Source organism: Dunckerocampus dactyliophorus, chromosome 7 (genome assembly GCF_027744805.1).
Source record: "Dunckerocampus dactyliophorus isolate RoL2022-P2 chromosome 7, RoL_Ddac_1.1, whole genome shotgun sequence".
Taxonomy (NCBI): Eukaryota; Metazoa; Chordata; class Actinopteri; order Syngnathiformes; family Syngnathidae; genus Dunckerocampus; species Dunckerocampus dactyliophorus.
The window spans coordinates 26,648,852-26,666,567 of record NC_072825.1 but is presented as its reverse complement, the minus strand read 5'-3'; the positions used below and the strand labels follow the sequence as shown (position 1 = coordinate 26,666,567).

The following is a 17,716-nucleotide window of genomic DNA, read 5'->3' as shown; positions in this document are numbered from 1 at the left end:
AAGACGTGTGCAGCTGCACCTCGTCTCAGTATGGCTTTACTTGCCTGTACGAGCATACTAGGAACCTACAGTAAACAATAGCCGACTAACTATAGAGCCACAACAGTCCTTATTGGCTAAGGGAGAACCCGCGCATTGTGTTCTGCGTCCTGATTGGCTGTAGACCATTGTCAATCAATCTCCTTCCTGCCTTTCCTGCTGTTTTCAATAGTCGCTAGCAAACTCGCTAATTGTGTGACCTGCTTGCTAACCGCCAATAAACAGTAGACCAACCGGCTAAATGAATCTTCGGTTCAAGGAGTAGGACGAGGAGGAGGACGACGGCAGGAGCAATATGTTTTAACAAGGATATAAAAACGCTACAACTGAAAGGTGAGAGGAGTGATGTGAGTTGCTTAATTTCTTGTGTCCAACCTAGTAGATTGATCATTAAAATTCAAACGAAATTTAAACTTTGACAGTGTTTAAACAAGGGAGGAATGTGAGAAAATGTTAATACCTGTCTGAGAAAAGTGTATTGTGAAGGGTTTTGTATATAATAATTGTAAACATAAAGTTGGCTACTTCGCGGATTTCACTTATTGTGGGCCATTTCGGGACGATCCCCCGCGATAAACGAGGGGACACTGTATTCACATTTGAGAAGCTGAAGTCAGACGATATTTACATATTTAAATTAAAAAACGATTAATCAATTACCAAAATAGTTGTCAATTAATTGGGTAATCCATTGATTAATCGATTAATTGTTGCAGCTGTAGCTCTAGTTTAATTTCTTCATAAAACGTAGACGGAAGGCCTCACACTTTACAGTTGCTTTTGGAAGGTGGTTGAATATACATAGCTTGAGAGTCACACTTAATTAGAAGCTAATTAGTTGCATGGTGACTATTAACTATAAAGATGGTTGATACCAAGTAAATCCAGAGCCAGTATCGCCGATACCATTACTTGGACTAATTTTACTTGGACTAATTTGATGATCTTGATTATAATCAATGTAAAACACTGGGCAATTTTTTTTAATCCACTTATTTGTGAACAATTTAACAATAATTGATACAACAATATAAAACAGTGTAACAAGATCGATAAAATAAAAAGATTCCTTGGCTTATTCCCTTTTATTGCATACAATTGGTTATGAATTTGTGAATTTGGATGTGAATTTCTCAGTCCTATCCTTCTATCTATCTATCTATCTATCTATCTATCTATCTATCTATCTATCTATCTATCTATCTATCTATCTATCTATCGATCGTATGAGCAAAATAAAATTAATAGTGCAAAATTAGCAAACAAAAACTACTATTCATTCAAATCTGGCTTTTTGCAGCCAAAGCCCTCCGTGCTCAATAATAATAATAACCTATTCCCTTATAATGTAACAATAATTGTCCTTATTAGGGTCACGGGTTAGCTGGCTGGACCGCAGGGGAAGTTAGGACAATTCCAAGGGCCCATAACTGACAGGGACCCTGTAGGTACAAATGAAAAAGGAGGGGCCCAAATGTGATTTTTTTTTTTTTTTTTTTTTTTTTCATGGGCTCCATGGGGAATTTCTGACGGCACCCCTGCACAGAACACATAAACAACCATTCACACTCACATTCTCATCAATTTCGAGTCTCCAAGTTAACCAAACACAAATGTTTTTTGGAATGTGGGAGGAAGCCGGATTACCCGGAGGATCACCCGCCTCCCCCTGCCGCGCAACAGGAGAGCATGCAAACTCCACACTGGGATACCCGAATGTTGAGTCCAACCCTGTGAGCACAAGCTACTCGGCCACCGTGCGACCACAGTATTTCAAGACACACAATATATTTGAACAACACAAGAAAAACACACAGATACTTGTCAAAATAAACATTTGCCCCCTTTTCCACCAAAAGTTCAGGAGCTTTTCGTTCCTGGTAGCTTTAGTTCGTGGAACTATAAGGTGCCCGTGGCCCTGTGTAGTTTGCATTATTGTTATTTTTTTTTATAAATGCTTGATTTTTCACTTTGTATGAGTAAATAAATGAGTTTTAAATGGAAGGTTTGACAAAAAAACCCAACTTAGACAGTTTTACATATGCTTCGTTGTGATGAAGAAGTGCCTCACCGTTTATGTGCATACACATAAACAGTCATGGGAAAATGGTACCGTGCACTCTATTGATTCCAATTTATGATGGTGAGGCATTTTCTGTTTTTTTGTGTGTTTTTTTTTTTCACAAGTTACCATTTTCAGTGTCGTCGGGCCGACCAGGGCGTGACGTCATGGCGACGTACGCCCGCACGTAACACTGAGCTAATGGATGGACACGGCTTCAAACTCCATGCGAGAATCAACACTGTGTTCCTGAAAGCATTGGTAGTGAGCACAAGAGTGACACACTTCATCCTCCATGGAAACATGATGTAAAACAACACTACCCCAAAGTGTCACTTTGGTGATTGAATTGTTGATGAAAAAAATGGAGAAATAACGCGGAAATACTCTGGAGTTCATATTGTGCAAATGCAGACATCAGCTCATTTGCATATACCGGTAGTCTTCCTCGGTTAAACTTGAGCTGCATTGTGTGCAGACTATGTAATAGAGGCGTCAGAGTTCGGTCAAAGTACATGTTTTGGATGAAGGGGTGTCCAAACTTTTTCCAGCGAGGGCCACATACTGAAAAATGAAAGGATGCAAGGTCCACTTGGGTTTTTTGTAAAGCAACACGTGTCCAGGTAGATATGCTAAGAAGCTACAGTATACGTAGCGCAAGAAAAAACTGCATTTCACCTTTGTAATACACGTGAAATGCGACTAAAATGATGTTTTATTCTTGGAAAATTGCGACTTTCGTTCTTCATTCGATTATGACGTGTTTCCTTCATATTTTAACGTTATTCCCGTTTATTCCCAGAAAATTGTAACGTTTTTTCTCATTTGAAAACTTTTTTTTTTTCTGTTAATATTTTGACTTTTCTCTGGTAAAATTTCTGCGGCTGATTTTTAAAAATAATTTTCCAAATATTTCAACTTTCTTGTATATTTTCTTCTCTTAATATTTTAACATGTTATACATTTTCCCCCAACCTAAACTTCCAAAAAATTACAACATTATTCATTGTTTTTGAATATTTCAACTTCATGCTACTAAAATAAAATTTTTCCTCACACTATGACTTTATTCTTGTGAAATGGTGGCTTTATTTCCTTGCTGGGTGACAACTCTTCTCTTGATATTTTTACTTTGATTGTTTTTGCCATTTTTGCTGCTGCTGTTGTTTTTTTTAATTAAGTTTCCTTGTTAAATTATATTTTTAGACTGTGCTGTGGGCCGGTAAAATCACAGCCGAGGGTCGCAATTGGCCCCCGGGCCACACTTTGGGCACCCCTGTTTTGGATGCAGGAAAATGCTTTTGGTGCACGGTGAGGTGTTATATTGCGGAAATCACAGCAGCTGAAATGTAAGCACCACCATTTTGTATTATGGAAGTGACGGTGACCCTTGAAGTCACCCATATATAAATATCCCGGTTGGAGGGTGCGTGGGGGACGGTTCATGGCCAAGATCTTGGGCTCAAAAAGTTTGGTGACCACTTCCGTAGACGTAGAAATTACGGGTGTCGCGAGATTAAAACTTATTTCTCGTTTGGAAAAAAGCTGTATCGCAAGAACAAGGCAGCCAGAAGCCAATTAGACTGTGAACTAAGGCAAGGCTACTATGAATGATAATACAGGAATATGGAAGTGGCAGTGCGCGAAGTATTATTGGAAGCACATTCTACATTTGATCAACTTTACTTAAAGATTTGTCAGATCAACCCACGTAGCACCTTTAATCGCTGAGTTCTGTTGACGCTCATCGCATTTGGCTCGGCGCCAGCGTTCACATACCGGCGATCACCGGTTCTGTTTCATAACACGCTTCATACGTAGAAGAGTGTGTTAATTTAGTGACATGGTTGCTATATTTAGCCAGGAAGGGTGCGCATATAAGTGTTTCTTGCATCATGCATTTATTCGGTCATTAAATACAAGCCATCAACAAACATGAAGACTCCGCCAAGCAGGCAAGTGGGAATGAGCTCCATTTCTGTAACACCATCCAATACACGTCTGAAAGCTGTAAAAAAAACAAACAAAACAAAACAAAAAAAACCCCTCCACAATGCAACCCAGCTCCTAACCAACAGAGCCAAGAAAGTAGAGTTTGGACGCAATCCTCCTCCTCCTTGCTGCGCCACGCCTTCCTGGCAAAACATGCATGGGTGCCCAAAGTGTGGCACAAGTGCCATTTGTGGAACATGGCTCATTACAAAATAAACAAAAACCCAGCTAAAGAGGAAAAATAGAGCAAAAAGGCATAATGTAACTAGAAAAAGGTAAAATGTTGATACTAATAACTAATAAAAATGTATGTATATGTATCTGTATGTTGTTTTCTATTATAAATTGTATTTTTACAATTCTAAATATCAGAGGATATTATTATTGAATAGGATAGTATTATTATTATTATTATTATTATGATTATTATTATTATTATTAGGGCTGCAACTAACAATCATTTCGATCCAGTACCGATGCTATGGGGGTTTCCATCCACCCATGTTTATGGATATAGCAAATTATCATTATAGGTGTACGTTTTTTTAGGGGGGGGCACTGCTGAACTAAACTGTCACCCCAGGTTTGCTCTTTTTATTGTTAAATGAAACCAAACCGGAACCAAAAGCTAACAACAACAATGATGTTGTAGCGCATGAAAGAGCTATGAGTGGCCATGTTTTGTGGCCTCGGTGATGACTCAGAGGAGAGCAGGATGTTGGGAGACCTCAAAACTTCTGCAAACTAGGTTTTGGATGATGAAGCCACTGAGCTTGTTAGTGCTATAACTGTTTCCCTAATGTGCACCTCCTGTCAGGGCTTACGGCTAACTAATAAGGGCTGTCAGCGGCCGGAACCCCAGTGGCTCGTTCGCAAAAGTTTTGGTGACACAGGCGATATAATTGTACCTGTTTTATGACTTTCTTTTTGCTCGCTGCAGCACTTCAACCATGTTTTTTTTTTTTTTCTTTTTTACTCCCTATAGAAAACAAAGTTTGAGTCGATTGTTCGTTAACGCAGCTAAACTGGACAAATGTTGCACCGTGTTTAAGTGGAGCGAGTGGTACACTTCCATGGGTCACATTGTACGCTGTCCCGTTAGTGAGTGATTTACGTTTGGAAAGGGCTTACATTCATAGTTTTCTGCTACGCTGGCAGTGGGGCGTCAGTGAGTCTTTGGCATTTGGGAATGTTTCATTAGGCTCCAACTGCATTTTTCATTGCTTTCCGTCCTACATGATTTGTGTTGTGTCTCCGGGATGCTCGGTGCTATCAGAGTGTCCCACTATAAAGTATTTCTTGGTACAATCAGCCATAGCTGCACCGTCACAAGTTGGTTTGTGCTCTAATTAGTGCATTGTTTCCCATATATTTCGCCAGAAATACATTTGGACCCCCACAGATACGTAGCTTTGGTGCTACCTGTTAGCCGTTGTTCACAAAGGCATTACGATGTAGCTTGTCGTCAATCGTCCCTGTAAACTGCAGCATAGACAAAGTGCAACTTAACCATGAGTTCCTACTACTAACCTGCATGTAGAATATCAAACAAGTAAGGTGAATGGAGTAACACTTAAACCTGGGTCTGGTCAACGTCCCGGCTAAAGCTAGCGTTAACGTCAGGTAAAGTACACAGCATTACGTTAGCTGGATATTTGAGTTGGCCACTGTATTCGCAGTATAAACTATTATTTGTTTGCCGCTTCAATGTTGGCATTAGATCGACGTAATTTATTGTTTTACTTACCTGACTGGTCGGAAGAAGTCTGTCTTAGCGTATCAAAAACAGGGCACCCTGTACTCTGCACTCTGTGAGTGGCGCACCATGCATTGCATGATAGATGGCGTTGCAAATGTTGCAGTGCACCGACCGTTCATTTTTCTTGCAGAACTTCAGCAAAACTTTCGAGCACCGTCACACACGGTCCATGTTTGAAAGGGATGAACACAAACGCTTCCTGCTGCTTCTGCTTCGTTGGTGTTCGCCGGCTTCTTCTTCATTTGTGTTGTGCGGCCATTTTTTCCGGTCGGCGGGCTGGTCGATCATCGAAAGTAGGCATCGAAATTTTCAAAAACTAACGATCCCGGGAGAATCGGAATGTTAGTCCCGGTTCACTTCGATGCTCGACACCCAACCCTAATCATAACTCTGCTTCATAGCACACCTCATTCACGCGTACCACAACTGACGTGGTCGCGCATTATGGTGCATGTGTTCATCAATATAGTGAGAACTTAGATACACAATGACGTTACATTATCTTTCAAACCAGCACACACCTACATGGAGACTGCAAAACATCATGAATGTGTTTTAAATCACTTGTGCGTGTTATAAGTCGCACCCACGCACGTCTACCGCTGCACGGAATGAAACCAACACCCGTAAGTGAATCACGTCATGTTCTGTTGTTAAATAAGGTTTAAAAACATGAGATCATGTAGCACATATTTGTATGACACAACCAAAAGGAGGTTTTGTTAAGGAATGCTTGCATGGATCAACATGTTATTCTTCAAACTCCACTTTAAACTTCTGCTTTACAGATGCCACACAAAAGCTGCTAGAAGTGGGTGGATCGATCCAAATTTTGATATTCACAATACAGTGGTCCCTCATTTATCACGGTTAATCGGTGCCAGACCCAACTGCGATAAGTGTTTCACATATAGTGAGGAAGAAGGACAAAGTAAGAAGCCAAAAATGTACCACTTCCACATGGAATGAGAGACATTTTTCTCACTCTATCATGTTGAACAAGCCATGGCTGGCTTCAAGCAGTGTTCAGATTTTTACACATGAAGTATGACATCCCCATCGGCAGTGTACTACATCAACAGTGACGCACCCCCCCACTTGGTGGGGTCCTTGTTCCAATATATTGAATATATTTATATGTTGTTGTATTGTTTGAAAAAATCAGGGAAGAAGTTGTTTGACACAGGAGGGGGCAAAAAGCCAAAGGATTTGAATGATAACCAATCCTAGTTTTTGCTTTTGTTTACTTATTTTTGTTAAAAAACAATTATACAGAATAAACATGAATACATTGTTTTGTTGGTATTGTTATGTTGTGTTGAATATTGTTAAATTGTTCACAAATAAGAGTACAAAAAGAGAAAATAATGTTTTTGCTGAAATGTTTCCCTGTATTTTTTCTTATTATCATTACAGGAATCCCAAATCTTCAAGTAAAAATGTTCCAAAAAACTGGCCTTGTATTTACTTGGTATTGGATCAATACCAAAATTTGTAGTGACACCCACGACGACACATGACGCTCTAAAATAATAAAAATAATAATGGATTAGGTTTGAAAGCGCTTTTCAAGGCACCCAAAGCGCTTGACAATGACGTGAACACATTTTTCATTCACTCCTCAGTCACACACTGGTGGTGGTAATCTATATCTGTATCCACAGCTGCCCCGGGGAAGTCTGACGGAAACATGGCTGCCAGTTCACGCCTACGGCCTCTTCGACCACCACCAAACATTCATACAGCGGTGTGGGCAGCGCTGGAGGCAAGGTGGGTGAAGTGTCTTCCCCGGGGACCCAGCGACACTAACTGAGCGAAGATTGAACCGCCAACCTTCCGACTTCTGGCCAACTTGCGCTACCTCCTGAGCCACTGCCTTCATTAGAGCAGTACTTTCTCCTGAAACTCCACTGTCGCCATGTGTGCTGAGGTATAGCGGTTACTTGTCCAAGTGGATGCAGAGCTGCTGTGGTCTCTATCAGAGGGGACGTGACTGTTGGGAAAACTACAGTATTTGATTTCTCCACCAAGTACTCCTCGGTCAAGCAGCTGCTGTATTTGTGGAAGAAGCAGTAGTTACTAGTTATTGTCCATCACTAATAGTTTTTAGTCTGCTGGTGTGTTTTGTGATATCCATAAGTGGTTACTAACCAGCAAGTACTTGCATGTGTGGCCAGACAAGGATGGCAATTACACACACTTTCAACCGGTGACTCACAAGAAGCCGTGTTTACTTGCAGTCATCAGACCGTTGTTTTATTCTTGCAAGGGTGTGTGTGTCCTCACACACCCTTGCACACAAGTCTCTTGTGTACACAAAAGACGGCTTGTTAATTCATTTGAATTGTGTTAGCCTGTAGTAAAAGTACATGAAATGTAACTCCTGGGGCCTCTAAGAGTGGAAAATTCCCCAACGTACGTGCAGTTGGGTCAAATAACCACTGGGTGGTGACGGAGACCCTTTTGGGTGAGATCTTAATGAACTATTGAAGGTGACACTTTTATTTAAAGCACGCTATTATTTATATTACTTTAATGCTTCCCTCTTCTGAGCGTATTAGACAACAAGAGTGATGGGGAGCTCAGCTTTAAGCACATCTGGAAGCTCCCAAGCCAGTTGTGTGTCCTCACACACAACTTGTGTTTTTGTAGCAATATTAGGAGCAGTCCCGTCTGTTCCTCCTTCTCTGCACACGCACAACTTGCGTTTACAGGTCTTTGTGCTAATTTAGTTGTTTATAAGTATAAAGTCTGTACGCTTTATGCACAACTATCTGGAGAATGCACCGTGAGGCGTTCACTGTGTCTCATGTGTTGTGCCGTTTAGAGTGTGTTTTGTGTCAGGGTGTGGCCTTTGTGCATCTGTGTGAACACAAACACACACACACATACACACACACACACACACTGGTTCCTACATGTTGTGATGCACTTAAAGAAACATGCAAAAGTGAAATGAGACTGAAGTTTCAAAGAAAAACGAGTTTAAAAGGTGTTTTGTAGCGCAGGACACACAATGAGTGGGAATGCCGCAGACTTGAACGGTTGCTCAAGCAGGCAGCAGCGCCCCTTTCCACATTCCTTCTCCCCCACGCACACGCCCTGTGACAGTGAAAAAAAGTTGGCTGCAGCGAGAAGTGAAATCACGGAAAAGATATGTGCTGCTGCCTCATCTAGCTCAGAGGAAAGAAGAAGAAGAAGAAGAAGAAGCTGCACCTATTGTAGCTCTACCCAAAAGCCTCAATCCTACCGGTGAGTGTGGCTCCTTCTCTCCACTACTTACAGACCGGACATTTATGCTTTTTCCTTTTTCACTGTATGCATTGACACCATTCAAGCGTGCAATTGACTATGCATTTCTGTGGCCTTCTCATGAATTTTACATGTTTTTTCTTGCGTTGTTACTGAGCCATCTTGCCGGATCAGGTTCTCCTTCTTGGTAAACGAACCCCTGTCCCTTTACACGTCCGGGGAAACCCAAGCCGTGTCACGTTCACTAATTCATGAGCTCCGTGTCACTCCCTGCTGTGGTCTTTGTACAAATTGTCAGTATTAGTTTGGGCTACCGCTAAAAGTGGGGCAGGGGGGCGAGGCCCGATCCCCTGTCACCCCAACGTTGTCTCCGTCACGCCGTTTTGGCACATGTGACCCGTGTAATGGAGGTCAGATTTTTTGGTCTTCTTATCAGTGTGAATGATTTTGTTATACTCGACATGCACGGGTGATGACAGCTACAGGAAGTGTCCCAGTCACACCTTTTAAGGGTGCTTGGTATGACCGAGCACATTTACTCAAAGACCAGCTGTTGTTTAAGTACATCGTGAGACCACTTCAGCAACTGCTATTTGGAAAATACCACCAGTCACAAGATTAGGTACATCAGGGGTCACCAACGTTTTTCTTCTTGTGAGAGCTACTTTTACAAAATGAAAATGGCCAAGAGCTACTCATTTTTGTAACATTTCTTTTCAGAGCTTATTTTAAACCCAAACAAAGCGAATATGCTTGTTTTACCAGAACATTAACAAAATGCTGGTGTTCACAACTCACATTTTGTATTTCAGAATGCATTTCTTTCTACTGTTCTTTCATTATTAACTGAAAACCTGAATGAAAAGCAGGTTTGCAGGCACCTCATGTGGTCGTGGGGGGCTACCTGGTGCCCACGGGCACCACGTTGGTGACCCTTGAGGTACACAATGTAACACAAGACTGTCTTTTATGCCTATAAAATACTGTACAGTATATATAAAATAATAAAAATGATAAGTTATAGAATTTATAAGTTACATTTATTCATATAATATATTGTAATATAATAATTTAAAATAAAAATACAATTATTATAGTTACATTAATTTTTTCTTAAATAACAATTATAGCAAAATAAAGTAAGTATTTTAATAGTAAAATATGGTGGTGGTAGTGTGATGGTCTGGGGCTGTTTTGCTGCTCCAGGACCTGGAAGACTTGCTGTGATAAATGGAACCATGAATTCTGCTGTCTACCAAAAAATCCTGAAGGAGAACACTTAAATGTTTGATGATGTGAAACATTTCAGTGTGACAAACATGCAAAAAAAAGAAATCAGGAAGACGGCAAACTCTTTTCACACCACTGTACGTGGACTGTTTTACATAACGAAAAATATCAAGGTGGCCCATCCATCCGTTGAGTTGTCAGTGTTTGCTTTAGATTGTGCAGGCGTAGTTGTTGATGGTACACAGGTGGCTTCTTATCTTGAAAAATATGCCACTTCGTCGAAGCCGTTGAAAGTCAAACACTTGAAAAAAATAGTTCTTTCACCAAAAACAGATTTGCATGTCACAACTTCATTGATAATCTCCTAAACACTATTATTGATGTCGCATGCAAGTGTGTGCTTTGTAAACTATACCACATCACTTCATATGCCTCACACGTACTGCCAACGTACTGGATGTGCCCGTGCGGCTGTGAGGTGCGTTGGGGCGTTCCTAACCGGCCTTGGCTCTGAACTGGTTTCTACTTGTCTGCTTTGTAGTTGCAACACTGTACTGTACAGCCTGAAGCACACACTGATACCTGGAACACGCTCAGCTCAGGATGCTGTTTGCTTGGCTAGCAGTCGTGTTGCGTTCACCAGCAGCCGTACCAGGAGGCATTTCAAATATGCATCCATGACTTTCAGATACATGTGACAAAGGCTTGGTTACATATCTCAAAAGGGGCGGGGTCAGTGGGGACTTACAGCCCTGGCCTGGCTGACTCACATCGACATAAGCGGTTGTAGACATAACAGAAACCGAAACAACATTATATTCTGCAAGGGAGGCTCCCTGTGCCACACTTTGAAGAACCCTGACCTAAAGGCCACATTGTGCAGGGTATTCCCTACCCTATAATATTAGACACGCGCTTTATCTTTCACGATAATAATCTTGCATCAAATCCCAGTTAGAGGCAAAGCTAACAAGGCAATGCATGTAAACCGGGCCTTGCACAAGTCCTGTGAGTCATGCCTGAGGGCAAAGCACGTGCTAATGTGCACTCACTCACGCAAGCAGGCCGCCCTCGTGCTCTTATGAAGCCAACACTACAAACTAACTAACTCACCTCTGCTTGTTTTCATCAACCATTTGTAAAAATGACATCAACGGAATGGTTTCATGTTTGTCTCATTACACTTGAAGGAGATGCTAATGGTGCCCGTCAGTCGTTATAATGTATGACCTAGACGCACACGCGCGCACGTGCGCACACCACTAGGCCTGCCTGCTGCCCTGCTGTTGTTCCAAAAGTGTTGTGACAATTACAGTAAGGTGTTAAATAATTAAAAAATAATGATGGAACAAGCTGGTGACAGATGCATGTGTATGTAGGAAAAAGTGTATGTAGGAAAAAGTGAGTGTGTGCGTGTGTGTGTGTGTGTGTGTGTGTGTGTGTGCTGGCATGATAAAGCCACATGAAACCCAATCTTGATGTGTGTTTGGCCTCACTGGCTCAGTAATTAGGTTAATGCAAGCAAGCTCCTAATTGTTGCTGCTTGTGATGTGCAGTTGAAATGTGCGAGTCCTGAACGAGTCATTCAAGACTCATGAGGTTTTACTGAATCGGGTACTCATCTCCGTTAACCCGTTCACTTACTCTGCTGTCGCTAGCTCAATTAAAAAAGGCAAACAGGTAACATGTCATTGTTTCTTGATTGTTGTATTTGCCCCGTGGAAAAGGCCTCAGAGCAACTCTCCGTTCCTTCCTGAGCTGCATCACAGGTGCTGGACGAAAACCTAAGTTTCACAGACTCTCGGGTACTCTACCAAGACTGTTGTTTCACTAAGTCACGGGTGCTCGCTGAAGACTCGAGTTTCACAGACTCAAGGGTGCTCGCTGAAGACTGGAGTTTTACTGACTCACCGGTACGCTACAAAGACTCAACTTTCACAGACTCATGGATACTCTATAAAGACCGGATTTTCACTGACTCACGGGTGCACTCTGAAGACTCGAGTTTCACAGACTCACAGGTGCTCTACAAAGACTGGAGTTTAATTTACTCACGGGTGCTCAACTAAGACCGGATTTTCACTGGCTCAACGAAGACTGGAGTTTCACTGACTCATGGACACTCTATGAAGAAAGACTGGAGTTTCACTGACTTAGGAGTAGGTGACGAAGACTCGAGTTTCACTGACTCACAGGTACGCTACAAAGACTGGAGTTTCACTGACTGAGCTCCTTTCACCCATGAAAGCGTCTTTGGGTGTGGACCAGTGTGCACAGTGTGAGCTTTGTGCTGTGACAGCCGTGTCACATGGACATTTATCAGCTTCTAGCGGTGTAACTAAGCAACAATAACAACAACTCCAGGCAGATGTTCTTGGCCGTGCTTCATGGTCTTTCCCAGTCAGTCTTCTCCGCAAATCCAACCGCACTGCAGGGATAATGATCGGCTCCAAAATGGAATCCATGACAGCTGCCTTCATAAGCAGCTGTCTTTAGCGGGTTGTCCGTCATGACGTACGGGAAGATAACGTCACCATCACATTTGCATAGTTGGCCATGACGCATTTGCAGAAGCATCTGTGTTTAGAACTGCAACTGTTTTTTAGCTGCTCGTTGAGAAGATGCGATACATGCAAAAGTCTCCACACTAGATTTTCAGTTTTTTGGAAAAGGAGTATCTAGAGGGCTCTGATTACTCGCTAAATATAACCACAAAGTTGCTAAATTGGCAACACGGATCCCTCCTGCTCCGTCGTCTTATTTTGTGGCACACCAGGTGCTTTGTAATGCGTTTATGAGCACGGGCCAACAGGGAGAGCCACATCTATTTGTGGCACTCCAAATGTATTTGTGTTGTGATGTGATGATTTCGTTAAAGAGCAAACCTTTTAATAGAGGATGCATTTCAAAATTAGAAATTTCCACACTGAATTGTGTGGTTGGATCCTGATAGTAATCCTCTGTTTTGTTTGCATCGATGACACATCATCTCTATTTTAGTAGCATTCTGCATGCAAGTCTGGTGCTTGTGTGTCTCACGGAACATTACAGCAACATTACTGACACCTAGTGGCCAGTGTAGAATACTACATATTAGGGGTGCACGATAAATATGAGGAATTGTGACGTCATAACAATACATCTGATGACGTAAACAAATAGCTCAGATAACAGAGTAAATTAAAAAGCTTTTTTTTTTTTAAATCCTGCAGTGAACTGAGGTCAGGCTAGATCATCCATCCTGTGCTGTACTGTGAGCAAACAAACGTCAAAATATTATGGGAAGAAAATCATAATATTACAATTTACAAAGATTATTTCAGAAAAAAGTTGAAATATTTGGGAAAAAACCCAGCAAAAATGGACAAAAAGAGCAAAGTTGCTATTAAATATGTGCTTTTTCACCTACATGACAAAGCTAAGATGCAGGTTTTTCTTGAACTTGATACCACTTCTTCACATATTTCTGCTCTGTGATGCGGGGGAATGCACTACTGGCGTGTGGCGGTTTTGTTTCATTGACGGTCTGCCTAGCAACAAGAGGCTATGCTAACATGGAGCCAGGCCTGGAGGAGGGGCACGATGGCGAGCGTCTGGTGGCCGGGCCTACGCCCATGGGGCCAGGCCGGGCACAGCCCGAAGAGACGACATGGGTCCCCCCCTCCAAGGAGCTCACCACTCTGGGAGGGGCCAAAGGGGTCGGGTGCAGAGTGAGCTGGGCGGTGGCCAAAGGCGGGGACCTTGGCGGTCCGATCCTCAGCTACAGAAACGAGCTCTTGGGACATGGAATGTCACCTCTCTGGTAGGGAAAGAGCCTGAGATGGTGCATGAGGTTGGGAAGTTCCTGCTAGATGTAGTCGGACTCACCTCAACGCACAGCAAGGGCTGTGGAACCAGTCCTCTCCAGGGGGATGGACTTTGTTCCACTCTGGCGTTGCCAGCAGTGACAGGTGACGGGCAGGGGTGGCAATTCTTGTTGCACCCCGGATGGGGCCTGCATGTTGGAGTTTAACCCGGTGAACGAGAGGGTAGTTTCCCTCCGCCTTTGAGTGGGGGGACTTGCTTATGTGCCAAACAGCAGTTCAGAATACCCACCCTTTTCGGAGTCTCTAGAGGAAGTACTGGAGAGTGCTCCCTCAGGGGATTCCCTTGTTCTGCTGGGGGACTTCAACGCTCACGTTGGCAGCGACAGTGAGACCTGGAGAGGCGTGATTGGGAGGAACCGCCCCCCTGATCTGAACCCAGGCGGTGCTTTGTTATTGGACTTCTGTGCTCGTCACAGATTGTGGATAACAAACACCATGTTCAAGCATAAGGGTGTCCACATGTGCACTTGGCACCAGGACACCCTAGGCCGCACTTCCATGATTGACTTTGTGGTCGTATCATCGGACTTGCGGCCATGTGTTTTGGACACTCGGGTGAAGAGAGGGGCGGAGCTGTCAACCGATCACCACCTGGTGGTAAGGTGGCTCTGGTGGTGGAGGAGGATGCCGGTCAGACCTGGCAGGCCCAAACGTATTGTGAGGGTCTGCTGGGAAGCCATGTCACATGAGCAGGAAATAAAAATTGGAACAGATCTTTGTGGCTTTGTCTGCTAGCTGGCTGCCATTTGAGTGGAGTTAGTTGTGTCATGAAGCACACGGAGTATGAAGAGTATTTGTCCTGGTTGTTTTTGCAGTGATATCATAGCAGGTGACCTCTTGTTGTTGCTTTCCGTCCCTTACTTGAGCAAGCAAGGTATAAAGATACGGTGTACAGTGCTGACGGTCGCAGCAGCAGACGGACAGTAGGCGGTAATCCGAGAACCAGTTGGCATCTTGGAGATCAGATGTCCTCCGTCAGAGATCACAGCTCACATTGTGTTTACCTCTCCTCCTCCTCCTCCTCCTTGTCCATCGCTCTCTCTCCTTTTGACCGCAGAGAGCACGCATGCCTCCTGCACCTTGCATACAGGATGCTGACATCAGCTCTTTGTGTCACCTTCCAAGGTTTTCTTCGAGCAGCAACGATTTGCTTGTTGACATTACTATTTTAGTAAAAAGGTTTTTAGTTCTTCAATTGTTTGTGATACAATAAATAACACTCATTAAAAAGGAGTATTATTTATTTTGGCCATACAACAACAAAAAAATGGAGATAATGGTAATATGTTTTAGTTGTATTTCATAAAAAAAAACAGAAAAGGTGGAGATAATACTAATATTTTTTAGTAGAATTGTTTAACAAAAAAAATAACTGAAAATTTTGAGACAATAGTAATATTTTTTAGTAGAACTATTTAATTAAAGAAAACAACAGAAAAGTTAGAGATAATAGTAATATATTGTTATTGTCGTATTTCATTTAAAAAAAACAACAGAAACTCTGAAGATAATACTAAGATTTTTAGTAGTATTATTTAATTTAAAAAAAATCTGGAGATAATACTAAAATTTTTAGGAGTGTTATTCAATTTAAAAAAATCTGAAGATAATGCTATGATTTTTAGTAGTATTATTTAATTTAAAAAAAACAACAGAAAAGTTAGAGATAATAGAAATATATTTTTTATTTTAATTTAATAAAAAACAACATTCTTAGTAGTATTATTTAATTAAAAAAAAACAACAGAAAAGTTAGAGATAATAGAAATATATTTTTTATTTTAATTTAATAAAAAACAACATTCTTAGTAGTATTATTTAATTAAAAAACAACAGCAAATTTGGAGATGCAAAGGAGATCCAAAATAATTAGAAATGAATAACACAAATTTTTGTAATTCATATTATTTATTTTGCGTAATGAAACTTTCCAATATTCCGTACTGTTACTTTAAAACGGCGTTTGAAGCGTTTTCCTATCAGGGGTCATATAAAGTCCTCCGAGGGCCTTACTAAAATATGATGAGCATTTGTGGTTTGTAACTTGTTTCAATATTTCAAATATGTTTTTGTGTTTGCACAGGGGTTTGGTTTGTTTGGAGACTTGCATGATGGGCCTTATCAAATACTCCCTTGGGCCCTCTGTGGCCCACGGGCCGTAGATTGACCACCACTGCTCTGAAACAGCATTTTGAAGATATGTTGACGTCCCTCCTGATGTATTTTTAAACTTTTTCTTGTGTTCCCATCTCACAGTAGACATGGAGTCAGCCATCCAGACCCTGGTGACCACCTTTCTAAGCTCTAGCAGAGGGAAGGAGAGCCTGGATGGCAAGTCCTTCCAGAAGATGGTTAAGAAGCATTTTAGTGGCATCATGGAGGTAAAGGAAAGCCCCCGCCCCCCCACCACCACATACAAACATGCGCCATTTTGCTCCTCATCACATCCAGCCTGTTGGCTTTCGTTGCAGAACACAAACAGCTCGGCGGCCGTCAAGGAGATGCAGCGCAGCCTGGACGAGAACAGCGACGGCAAGGTCAGCTTCCAGGAATACCTCACTCTGATTGGCTACTTGGCCAAGTCGCTCAGTCAGAACAAGTGTGACACCAACGCGGCGGCGTCATAGATGGAGAAGACCCTGCATGCTTTTCTTTCTTTGTGTTTTCATGCTTTTAAAAGTGCCGTTTCATACAACTAACCCCATCATGCTCTTAACCCGCAAACATGTAAACCTTCCCTCCATCATGAGCTCAGAAACGCATTGATGGACTCCGTATCAAGAACTCTCAATAAAAGCTTCATACTGATTGACGGTGTCATGTGTCGTCATTTATGAGACTGAGTGTGTGTTGTGGTTCCCCGTGACGTGCAAACATACCTGCTGCTGCAGCTAAAATTAGCTTAGTGTGGTATCCCTGATGAGGTCAAGTCAGCAGCGCTTTGGTGCATCAAGCATTGCAACCAGATCCTGACACACAGGAGATGGCGTCCCATTGTGCTCCACATGCAACACTATCCTCAAAAACACACACACACACACACACACACACACACACAGTCCTGCAGTGAAAGACTCATGTAAACATGACGTCTTGAAACATTTCTGAACATTTTTTAATGTCTTGTCATTTATTTATTCACTTTTAATGACGTTTGGATCATTATTGTGTTTTTGTTTTTTTACTCCTTTGTTTCCATAGTTTTTGGGGGGGGTTTTTTGGTTTTTAATCATACAATACTCTTCAATACGACCAAGTATTAGGGCCACATCAGGGAAAAAAAGTCATCTGAGATTTCAAGAATAAAGTTGTAAATTTACGAGAAAAAAAAAACTCCAAGTGAAAATAGAGCACAGCCCTTCAGGAAGGAAACTTTCCTCTTGCTTCAGGCAAGCTTTTATTTATAACGTGGCAGCAAAACCGAGCAGTTGAGCACAAACAGATTAGCATGTCTAAGAGACAAAACGCCATTTAAGACACAAATAAAACTCATGCTCGTGTGTGTTGCCGTGTGGA

The 17,716-nt window shown here is 42.0% G+C and overlaps 1 protein-coding gene across 3 annotated transcripts; it reads left to right on the top strand.

Annotated features, from left to right (window-relative positions):
- The first annotated feature begins 205 nt into the window (after nt 1–205).
- Nucleotides 206–17,008, top strand: si:ch211-105c13.3 (uncharacterized protein LOC325758 homolog). 3 transcript variants are annotated; one of them, XM_054783155.1, is made up of 4 exons: nt 206–372; nt 7,517–7,622; nt 16,457–16,581; nt 16,672–17,008. In XM_054783155.1, exons 3-4 carry the CDS (start codon nt 16,462–16,464, stop codon nt 16,825–16,827), a joined length of 276 nt encoding a protein of 91 aa, XP_054639130.1. In that variant the 5' UTR covers nt 206–372; nt 7,517–7,622; nt 16,457–16,461; the 3' UTR covers nt 16,828–17,008. The 3 variants fall into 3 exon arrangements, with proteins under 3 accessions (XP_054639130.1, XP_054639129.1, XP_054639128.1); XM_054783154.1 differs by lacking the exons at nt 206–372; nt 7,517–7,622 and adding an exon at nt 8,920–9,104 and having other exon boundaries at nt 16,460–16,581; XM_054783153.1 differs by lacking the exons at nt 206–372; nt 7,517–7,622 and adding an exon at nt 8,937–9,104.
- Nucleotides 17,009–17,716: the final 708 nt, after the last annotated feature.

Excerpts from the sequence above, each read along its gene's own strand:
- si:ch211-105c13.3 (XM_054783155.1), top strand. The coding sequence starts at position 16,462 with ATGGAGTCAGCCATCCAGACCCTGGTGACCACCTTTCTAAGCTCTAGC. Across the intron at positions 16,582-16,671 it reads ATTTTAGTGGCATCATGGAG|AACACAAACAGCTCGGCGGC; the intron begins GTAAAGGAAAGC and ends CTTTCGTTGCAG.